The sequence below is a fragment of the Octopus bimaculoides genome, chromosome 11 (genome assembly GCF_001194135.2).
Source record: "Octopus bimaculoides isolate UCB-OBI-ISO-001 chromosome 11, ASM119413v2, whole genome shotgun sequence".
In the NCBI taxonomy this organism is placed as follows: domain Eukaryota; kingdom Metazoa; phylum Mollusca; class Cephalopoda; order Octopoda; family Octopodidae; genus Octopus; species Octopus bimaculoides.
This window is the reverse complement of record NC_068991.1, coordinates 54,005,946-54,017,492: the sequence shown is the minus strand read 5'-3', so window position 1 is coordinate 54,017,492 and position 11,547 is coordinate 54,005,946. Positions and strand designations below refer to the sequence as shown.

At 35.9% G+C, this 11,547-nt stretch overlaps 1 protein-coding gene across 1 annotated transcript in view; it reads left to right on the top strand.

The window, feature by feature from the left end:
- The window catches only part of LOC106869861 (galectin-4), a 19,095-nt gene that overhangs the window by 2,966 nt on the left and 4,582 nt on the right, over positions 1–11,547 (top strand). The window contains exons 2-6 of the mRNA XM_014915781.2: positions 137–222; positions 1,151–1,361; positions 3,297–3,413; positions 5,559–5,612; positions 9,584–9,675. Of these exons, the coding sequence (XP_014771267.1) occupies positions 137–222; positions 1,151–1,361; positions 3,297–3,413; positions 5,559–5,612; positions 9,584–9,675 (560 nt within the window). The remainder of the gene's footprint in view (positions 1–136; positions 223–1,150; positions 1,362–3,296; positions 3,414–5,558; positions 5,613–9,583; positions 9,676–11,547) is intronic.

Sequence of the window (11,547 nt, the reverse complement as noted above, 5' to 3'; positions counted from 1 at the left end):
TGTGTGTGTGTGTGTGTGTGTGTGTGTGTGTGTGTGTGTGTGTGTGTGTATAATTGACTTTACTCTCCACATCCCTCCAAGAGTGTGGCTTGGTTCTTGGGCTATAAGCATTTAATTTTTTTACTATTTCATACAGAATCTTCCATATATCGAAGAAATTCCTGGCTGGATTAAGAATGGAACTATAACTTTTCACGGTAGAGCTGAAACAGGACAGAAGGGGTAAGTCAATGAGATGATGAACCATTTACTTTCAGTTTTAAAGACTTTAAAGATTTTTCTTTCTCACATGTCAATTCAAATTGACTCATACAATGTCCAATCTAAATTCACTGCCTTGTATTTAACTGATATTAAATTTAAATTAGCTTTGCTTGAAACAAAAAATAAAGTAATATATAATACTTTTTTAAACTAGATAAAAACTTTCTAAGGTTGAAACAATGCAAAATGAAATACAAAAGTGAAGAGGGAACAGCAGCTGAAGTCTTTTCTTGAATTTCTTTGATATTTTTAGATTATATATATAATGAACTTATTGTATACAGTGCTCAGGTGCACTACAACTCATCAGATAAGGTAGTCAAAGGTGCATATATAGTACATAGAATAAGTCACAGAAAGTGAACAGTAAATGAATTGTTTAAAAAACGAAGGTGGAAGGTATCAGGTGTACTTTTGGTAAATTTCAGGAAGCATGGAAGTTTTGAAGGATGTAGTGTCCTGACATAACAATTGGTAGCAATTCTGGGTACGAAAGAATGTTTCCAAAAGTTATGGGTTCTGTGTTGTTTTTTGTTTTTTTTTTTCAATTTTGTAAGCATCTCCATGAGTGTTAGACAAATGGAATTCAAAAAGGTACTGAAGATTGTTGTTGGAAAGATGGAGGATAGTCTTATGGGTGTCTACCAAGTCAGTTGCCAAATGTTGGAGCTTTAATGTGATCATGCCCAAGGAAGCATAGAGACCCCTTCATTAGGACACATGAAGAAATAAGAGATGGAGCAGACCTATTTTTATTGCTTCCATTGCCATTTCTCCATAGAAGAAACAATTTCAGTTGATACTAATATTCTAAATCAATTTTCAGTATCCTCGCTTGGCAATATTTCACCTTAATGTCCTCTAATTTATTTTTCTATTTTTTAAGGTTTTCTATAAACTTATCAACCCAACCTTGTATTGAACCACTACCAGACACAGCTCTTCATATCGATGTACGATTACAAAACAAAATTGTTGTGTTTAACTATTACAAGAATGGAAAATGGGGCACAGAAGAAAGAATCCATGACAAACTTCTCCTGCGGCAAGACTTATCCTTTGAACTTATGATAATGATAACTAAATCTGAATTTATGGTTAGTAAACTTTTAAAAAATTTGTTATCTTTATTTGTGCAACTGTTTATCTAAGTTGTGAGAATAGTGGAATACAGAGATATAAATAACCTGTAAATGTGTGTGTGTTTGTGTATGTGTGTGTGTGTGGAGAGAGAGAGAGAGAGAGAGAACAAATAGACTGATATATACTAATACACATACACAAAAGCTTAGTTTGTTTGGGGAAATAAAATGATTTTAAAGAAAGATTTCATTGTTGTCACATTTAGCATATTCAGTTAAATGAACTATATAGTATATATTATTCTCATTGTTATTGTCATCCTCATTGTTTTAATGTCTATCTTTCAATGCTTATATGATGGTGGCTCTTATTTACAGTTATCACATTGTCAAGACAAGGAGACAAGCAAACACACACACACACATGCGCACACATACACACACACACACACGTTTGTACATGCGCGCAACAGACTTCTTTCAGTTTCTGTCTGCCAAATCTACTCACAAGGCTTTGATCAACCCAAGGCTATAGTGGAAGACACTTGCTCAAGGAGCCAATCAGTGGGACAGAACCTAGAATCACATGGTCAGGCAGTAAGCTTCTTAACCACACAGCCATACCTATGTGTAATATATAAGTGATTTGTCAACGAAAATGATTGATGTTTGTTATTAAACTTTTGATAAAGATTCTTTGAAAGCTGCCATAGTCAGAGTAATGTCCAAAATGAACCAGGACCACTTGATTTGAGTATGTAGATGATTTAGATCTTGTATAGAAGCAGTTGTTGGATAACATTATAGAAAAGAAGGTTTATTTTTATCCTCATAGCATTTTTTGATAGTTATTATTTGTTATTATATATCTGTTTTTTTTTTGTAAACATAAATCTGTCCTCAAATATCTTACACACCCTGTATACATTACATATAAATATATAGTGTGTGTGTACAAACACACACACACACACACACACACACACACACACACACACACACACACACACACATGCAACTATTTTTGTACTGTTTCCAGCTACCAAATTCTACTCAATGACAATGGGCAATCTGAGGTTACAGTGTAACCTTTTGCTAAAAGGGCCATGTTGTGGAAATAAACCAGAGACCATGTGGTTGCAAAATGACCCTCTTAATTATACAGATATGCTTCCACCTTTATATAGCAATTTTCAAAAGTGTAATTAAATTGGCATCGTCTGTCATTTTTTTCTGCCATTATTTCAAAATGCTTAGTGGTATTTTGTCTGTCTTTATATTCCAGTTTCAAATTCCACCAAGGTGGACTTTACCTGTCATCCTTTTGGGGGTCAATGAAATAAGTACCTGTTGTGCACTAGGGTCGATGTAAACAACTAGCCCTTTCTAGGGATATCTTTTGTCATGGTCAATTATCATAAAAGATAAGAAAGATCAATGATGTTTTCACTGTTAAATTTATATTATTAAAAGACACAGGTATGGCTTCCCAGTCAAATGGTTCTGGGTTCAGTCCCACTGTATGGAACCTTGGGCAGGTATCTTCTACAAAAGCCCTGGGTTGTCCAAAGCCTTGTGAGTAGATTTGGTAGACGGAAACTGAAAAGAAGCTCATTGTGTGTGTGTGTGTGTGTGTGTGTGTGTGTGTGTGTGTGTGTGTGCATGTGTGTCTTTGTGTCTCTGTTCAGTTGTCCTCTACCACAACTAGACAACTGGTACTGGTGTGTTTCCATCTCTGTAACTTATTGGTTCTGCAAACGAGACTGACAAAGTAAGCATCAGGCTTTAAAAAGATAAGTTCTAGGGTTAATACATATGACTAGAAATTCTTCTTCAAGGCAGTGCCCCAGCATGGCCACAGTCCAATGACTGAAACACGTAAAAGATAAAAAAAAAAACAAGATAGAAGATATATAAATAAATAGTTTTTTTTCTTTTCTTCTCTTTCAGATTTTCTTCCATGACGTCTATCTTTTAAGTTTCCATCACAGAATGGATTATAATACTGCAAAGTATCTTATCATTAAAGGTTTTGCTCAAATACAACAAATTCGAATTGATGGCACCGTAAGTACTGATGAAGCTCTTGTTATTACAATAGTTTTATGTCTACTTCGTGAAGTGCATGGCTCAGTGTTTATGGTATTCAGCTTATGATCGTAAGGTGGTGAGTTCAATTCCGGGTGACACGTTGTGTCCTCAAGCAAGACACTTCACTTCACATTGCTCCAGTCCACTCAGCTAACAAAAATAAGTAGTGCCTGTATTTTCAAAGATCCAGCCTTGTCACACTCTATGTCATACTGAATCTCGCTGAGAACTATGTTGAGAGTACACATGTCTGTGGAGTGCCCAGCCACATGCATGTTAATTTCGTGAGCAGGCTGTTCCATTGATCAGATCAACTGGAGCCCTTATTATCATAACCAACAAAGTGCCAGTATATCTACTACAGAAGCTGCGGATCTCTTTTAGATGTGAAAATCGTTTAAAGCTGATTGTTGATGTTTTGTCCCTTACTTTGTGATTCATCAGTAGTGTCACTCCATTGCTTCGATGGAACAGCTAAATCGCCTTGTTAGTATATATAAATTTACTTTTCATGCTGCTTTAAGGGTTTTCACTCTTATTTCTTGCAATATAGGTGCTCTCAGCATCCTCAGTTACAATTAGTGACGGTTAAATTTTTCTTATATAGTTTTATATTGCACTGAGCTGCTTTTATCAATTTTGAGTATACACATTGGCATTTCACCAAATCAGCCATAAATTTATATGGCAAATATATATACTGATTGTGGGATCTAGCTGTTCCATTGAAGTGATGGAGTGACACTGTTAATGGGTCCCAAAGTAAGGGACGAAACCAGTCCACTGTTTCTAGCTTTGCTCATGGGGCAGTTGTCTCCCATGGCAGTATATATAAATGTACTTTTCATGCAGCTTTAAGGGTTTTAAGTCTTATTTGACAGGATCTGTCTAAACTGAAGGCTCTGTTGGTCTCCATTGCTTTGGTGAGAGATTTCTTCAGTTGCATGCCTTTTTCCTGGGGCTACAAGCTACAGTAGCATCAACTCTTAAGGATTAGCCACATTTAGGTGGCAAATATACTTCACCATATCGTGCAGCTACTGTTTATAACTTGCTCAGAGATTTATTATTGCTTGTTTCCACTTTTTCGAGATCAGTGACTTTATGTCATTGGAAAATTATATATATACATATTTGCATTGAGAACCACTTCCCATCGCCAATGGGTGGTTGTCACACGCTGATGACGGGTAAATACCCAGAAATTTGGGTCCCTGTATATCATGTCAGGCTGGAGATGGGAACGACGACTTCCCTTTGCAAATACTGATAGGGCACAGATAGTGTGTCAATAGCTAGCTGGAGGAGATGTCTTCCTGGGGCTACAAGCTACAGTAGCATCGACCCTTAAGTGTTAGCCACATTTAAGTGGCAAATATACTTAACAATATTGTGCAGCTACTGTTTATAACTGGCTCAGAGATTTATTATTGATAATTAATGTATTTTGAACACTAATTCTTGCAGAAATCCAGGGCCAGTGCAAGGGAAGCAACGATTAAGAAATCCCTAAAAATTTATTTCCCCTTATCTGTGTCTTAACCTTCAAATCCCATGTAGTCTCATGTAACATTAAGTATTCTCATCCATTATAAAGGTGGTTACTGGCATTTTTAAGGTCACTGGAAAATTGTGGAAGTTCTTCACATATGAAATCAATTGTAGTTTTCTTAATCCACATATAAAGCTTGTACATATACACAAGCATATGTAATCATCATTTAATGTCCATTTTCCATGCTGGCATGGGTTGGACAGTTAGACAGCAGCTGGCAAGCCAGAGAGCTACACTGTGCTCTAATTGTCTGTTTGGCATGGTTTCTATGGCTGGATGTTGTTCCTAACACCATCCACTTTACAGTGTACGGAGTGCTTTTTATGTGACACCAGCAGTGGAACTTTTTATGTGGAAACCAGCATGTGTGCTTTATGTATATATATATATATATATATATATATATATATATATATATATATATATATATATACATATATAATGGACATGTGTGTATATATGTATGTTATGTGTGTGTGTCCATCCACATATCTACTTATATATACTGTGTTGTTGGTTATAATTATTCGTTCAATGTATGATAATAAATTTGTTCTTGTTTCCAGACATTAGTTCCTCCCGATACATTTAAATCTGCGTTTCCTCCTATTTTTAATCCAGTAAGTTGTTCTATTCATTCATTTATTTAATTATTCAATTAACTTGCTTGAATGTTTCTGTTAATTCCTTTGTTCATTTATGCATTTATAATCACCATGTTAATTCATCAGCAATGACTGTCTGAAATATAATTGTAGCTGACCAATCCTACATCTTTCACGGCCATTAACATGAGTTCTGTAGACCCTAATTCACTGTTATTCTCGTCTGTCAGTCATACAGCATCGGTTTCTTGATGCAGGGAGCTATTACAAAAGCATACACTACTTCAGTTGAACCTGGTCTAAAAACTTTTTATTCCTTCAGTCATTTACCACAACTTCAGTCATTTACTACAAGCATACATCAGATTAACCTCCTAAATTGGTAACTTCTTCACTGATAAAGGATGTATATGTATATAACACATATCTTTCACCTCTTCATTTCATGATAAAAGATCTACCACTGCTACTCAAGCTCCACCTAACTTGCTTGTCTTTTCTCCTATTATCACCCATAATGTGTAACTTATTCAGTGTGAAACTTCATATTGACCACTTAGCTCAGCTCTTTGTCCTAAAATTTCAATCTTCTAGAATCCCCTCCCAGACCAAAAGGGTAGATTCTTTCAAGAAATTTATAATTAGTCTTCAAAGTTAAGTTACATGCTTACAGGAAGGAAAGTCCGGTTGTTGGTTTCCAACATGACGCATCTAAGGACATATTTCAGTCTGTTGGACTTCATCAGCACAGTAGCCTAACCAAATCTGTGAATCAATTGACATAGATTTTTACTGATAGAAAAAGAGTTACAAATAATTTCTGACTTGTAAAATTTGCATAATCAGAAATATAATGAATTGAAAAAAACAATTGAAATGGGTTAATGGCATGAATTTAGATAATTAAAAAAATTAAATAGTGATGCGTTGATATTTCAATTAATTGGGAATTTTTTAATATACAGCATTTAGTACATTACTCTTTGAATTAATTATCCATAGTCATGCCATTGGTCCATTTAAGTTGTTTCCCTTAGCTCATTTGTGTTTAGATAGTATCTGCTTAGATTGGTAATGATTTTGAACATAATTCCACAGTCATATGATTTCAAAGACATTTTTTTAAAAATGGATTATCTGATATCATAGTACAGGAAATGTTTAGACTCTTTGAGATTGCTTCTTGTAAATATCCTCTAAAATACTGCCATTATCACGACAGTCTTCCCTTTTACTATCAAAAGTTAATCTATGAACACACCAAACAATATCCTAGTTATTGATTTCATTAATCGAGCAACAAGCTAATTTGTACTGTTCAAGCTAGAAGTGATTATTTAATTGAACTGATAGTGTAGAAATCAATTATAGCAGTTCCTTAACTGACTGTTGCAATTGAAACTGTGAAAGAGATATTGGTTGATTTGTAGGTTAAACTGGGGAAGTCAAAGATAATTTATATATAGACAATTTATATACACGTACACATAATTAAGTTATGTTTATGTAAGCATAACAAGAACATAAAAGTGTTATGTGGGTTAAATGTGTGTATTCATGTAGAACATGAAATAATGGTTTTCAATTTTAGCCCAAGGCTAACAGTTTTAGTGGGAAGTGGTTTGTTTATGCTATTGATCGTAGTACTTGACAGGTATTTTATTTTATTGACCCCAGAGGGTGAAAGGCAAAGTCAACTTTGGTAGCATCAAAACATAAATAACTGGAAGAAATGCCATGAAACATTTTGTCTGATGTGCTAACAATTCTGCCAGCTCACTGCCTTAAGAACAAGAAATAATAAAAAAGATGGAGAGTCATTCCAAAGTTTAGTAACTGCTCCTATGAAAGAGACAAAGATATTTTGTGGGTTCTTGAAAGACAAGCAAAATATTTTCGTGAAAATCAAGAATAAGATCAGACATTTAAAACAGTATCTAAAAGTATCAGTAAGCATTCCAAGAATTTGTGAGGGACAAAAGACATAATTTGTTATGATTAATTGAATTCAGTAGAAAATATTTCTGGTAAAGGCGCAGGAGTAGCTGTGTGGTAAGTAGCTTGCTTACCAACCACATGGTTCCAGGTTCAATCCCACTGCGTGGCACCTTGGGCAAGTGTCTTCTACTATAGCCTTGGGCCGACCACAGCTTTGTGAGTGGATTTGGTAGACAGAAACTGAAAGAAGCCCGTCATATATATGTATATATATATATATATGTATGTGTATATGTTTGTATGTCTGTGTTTGTCCCTCCAACATCGCTTGACAACCGATGCTGGTGTGTTTATGTCCCCGTAACTTAGCGGTTCGGCAAAAGAGACCGATAGAATAAGTACTAGGCATCCAAGTCTTGGGGTCGATTTGCACAACTAAAGGCGGTGCTCCAGCATAGCTGCAGTCAAATGACTGAAACAAGTAAAAGAGTAAAAGAGCAAACATTGTAAGTCACTGGCTGACAATTTATATTTCACTGTAGATCATATTAAATTAATTGACTCTCCTATGTTGATTCAATGTTCTGTCTTACGGTCTAGTAAACAAATAGCTGTGCTCTAATGTTCTGTCTGTAGTCATTACTTATTAAATGGCTTTCATTCCTTGATGTTTTAGGACAGTCACAGAGAAACTACAACCCACAGGACTTTCTGAATGACATGTCAGGGAAAAAAATTACCTTGACTTTTTTTTAGTTGAGCAGCCTGTGTGATGATGTGTCATGTCTTGTGACCCATTTCTCAATAAAGGTTGCCTATACCTGTCTTAGAGTTCCTACCTTAGCTCAGCAAATTTCATGTCTCAGATTAAGGTCAACAATAAACCCCGCCCTCCACCATAATTTGATGGCCAAAGTAATAAACAACAAAAGCATATATACCATAGGAGAGGGCTTTGAAGAAGTCCTATGCTAAGCACTAATAGAAAGACCTCTCATACAGGCTGGCTTACTCTGAGCAAAATATCCTTTTGACACCTGACTTCTGTATAAGAAAAAAAAAAAAAAAGCAACAGCTCTTTATATTTAACTTTTTGCAGCTTCTACTGAGCATCCTCATTCTTTCTTGTAAATGAGAGTAGCTCCTCTACAACTAGAACCTACTCGCCCCTCTCATCATACACTTACTCCACACCTCCTAGCCTAAAACTGTTTCCCTCCCTGCACCTCACACTTCGATTTCATAGTCATATAAGCTCACTTGTGTCAGCAGCAGAAGAAATCACCTGTTATATGCTGTAAAGTGGTTGGTATTAGAAATGGCATCCAGCCATAGACACCATGCCAATGCAGACACTGGAGCACAATGCAGTCCTTAGACCCATTAAGTCCTGTCAAACTGCCCACCCCATACCGGCATGGAACATGGGTGTTAAATGCTCAGTGTTTAATGCTTAGATGTTAAATGCTGGGCAAAATGCTTAGTAGCATTTCGTCTGTCCTTATGTTCTGAGTTCAAATTCTAACGGTGTCAACTTTGCCTTTCATCCTTTCGGGGTCGATAAATTAAGTACTACTGAAATACTGGGATCGATGTACTTGACTGGTCCCCTCCCCAAAATTTCAGGCCTCGTGCCTTTTTAGTATAAAGGATTATCATCACTATTTTTAGAGAGTCCTTTCAAAGAATCCTCGTGCAAATTGTCAAGAAAACCAAATTCTCTCTGTCCCCCATCCCCGTGTCTCCAAGATCAGTAACTGACACCCTCTCCCCCAACCACCTTATACATTGGCCAGTTGGATCTCTTGAACGTAACTGCCAGACAAAATTTCAGGCCAGTCTCTCTCATGTGCAACATCATTTAATCTAATTTGATGATAATGATGATGGTAGTGGTGGTGGAGGTAGTAGTAGTAGTAGTAGTAGTCATAGTAGTTGTGGTAGAGGTATTGAAATAGCTACTTTTTTATTACCCGTAATTGTGTAATTTAGCTTCAATTTGTTTTTAAAATTGTATTTGATGAAATTTTGCTTGCATTATGTTCCAGAAAACTCCATTTATCTCTAAAATATTGGGTGGCTTAAATTGCCAAAGGATAATTACAATTAGTGGATATCCATCCAAATTCAATCCAAGAAGGTGAGTGTTATTAAGTTATTTCTTTGGTTACTTTCCCATTTTTATTTAAGAAAACTGCATAGATTTAGTTGGAGGATTTGCTGATCATGGAACAGAATTTGTATCAGCAAGAGAACAGATAAAGATTTGTTTTGAGCTCCTTGAAGTATACATACAGGGTGTCCCAAAAGTCACTGATGGGTTTTCAATTTTTAATAACTTCCTTAACTTAGCAAATAAATGCATGAAATTTTGATACAATATAAAGGACATAATGGAAATTAATATGCACAAGTCAAATTTTGCAACACCACTACATCACGTATGAAAAATGATATCACTTAAATGGCAGCCATTTTCAGCTTTGCATGCCTGTGCTCTTTTCAAAACTTGCACCATAACACCCTCAAGAGTTTCAGACCCCACTTCTCTGGTCTCTCTATTGATGTTCTCTTTCAGTTGCACCAGGGTCTTCAGTTTGTTGAAGTAAACCCTCTCTTTCAGGTATCCCCACAAGAAAAATCCGGGCTAGTCAAGTCTGGGGAACATGAAGGCCAGTTGACATTGCCGTAGTGGGAGATTATTCTCACTCCAAAGCATGGCCATAGCAACTGCAATGTTTCTCTTGTGGTATGAGCAGTTGCCCCATCTTGCTGGAACCATGTGTGAGGTCTACTTTGAATGGCCTTCACATTCCCCAGACTTGACAAGCCCATAATTTTCCTTGTGGTGATACATACATACGTATAAAGATAAGATCCAAAGATCAAGGTGTAGGAATTTGGTGAGCTTCAAGCAATCTATAGAAGATATAAAAAAGCAACTTCAGGAACATTAGTGATTTATTAGTGCAGAAGGTTGTGAATGTTTCTTGTATCAAAGCACAATAAGCTGAAAAAAGTCAATTTTATAGTTCATGGTTAGCAACTGAGGCTGCTGTACATGAAATTTTTGTAGGTTGCCTGCTACGTCCGTGTGTTAGTATCAAGTGACAAAGTTTGGTGTTGTAAGTCAAAGCTGACACAGTTGGCTGAACATGTCCCAACAATCAATGCTCTGAATGTTTTCTCTCAGGTGTTTATAGAAAATGAACACATGAAAATAAAAGACCATTCAGCTGATTATCATAAATTTGCCCACCAACACACTCAAACCTTTCATTCATAGACATATTGAGTCCTCTCTCTGCCTTTCTTTTGGCTACAACATTGACCTATGCTCCTTCAAGTCAGTTGGTCATGTACTGTATCCAGCCAGATACCTCTGACTCATCTTTTCTCTTCTTGGCACATATATTGTGTTCACCACCCCACACCCTGTACTAGCACCCTATACCCAGAACAGCCTCCTCCATGTTGACTTTTTTGCAATTTCCTCTCTGCTGATGTATTTTCCTGCAACTGTTTAAATGGAACACCAGCTGCATTGGTCATATTAGTCTTAAAGGGCCTATAAAGACAATGAGTACAACCCTTTCTCCAGGCTTCCTGACCATATGGTTGTGGGTGCAGTTTCACTGTATGGCTCCTTGGGCAAATGTCTTCTGTTGTATATCTATCTATCTATCTATCTATCTATCTATCTATCTATCTATCTATCTATCTATCTATCTATCTCTTTCTCTTTCTCTTTCTCTCTCTCTCTCTGTATATATATATATATATATATATATACATACACATACATACATACATACATACATACATACATACATACATACATACAGAACAGGTAGCCTAAACTGTGCCGGTGCTCTACTCAACATTTAAACACACTAATCAACTTATACTTATTTGTTCAAATTATTTATTATTATTATTATTATTATTATTATTATTATTATTATTGTTGTTGTTGTTGTTGTTGTTATTATTATTCAGTAGCTTTATTTTT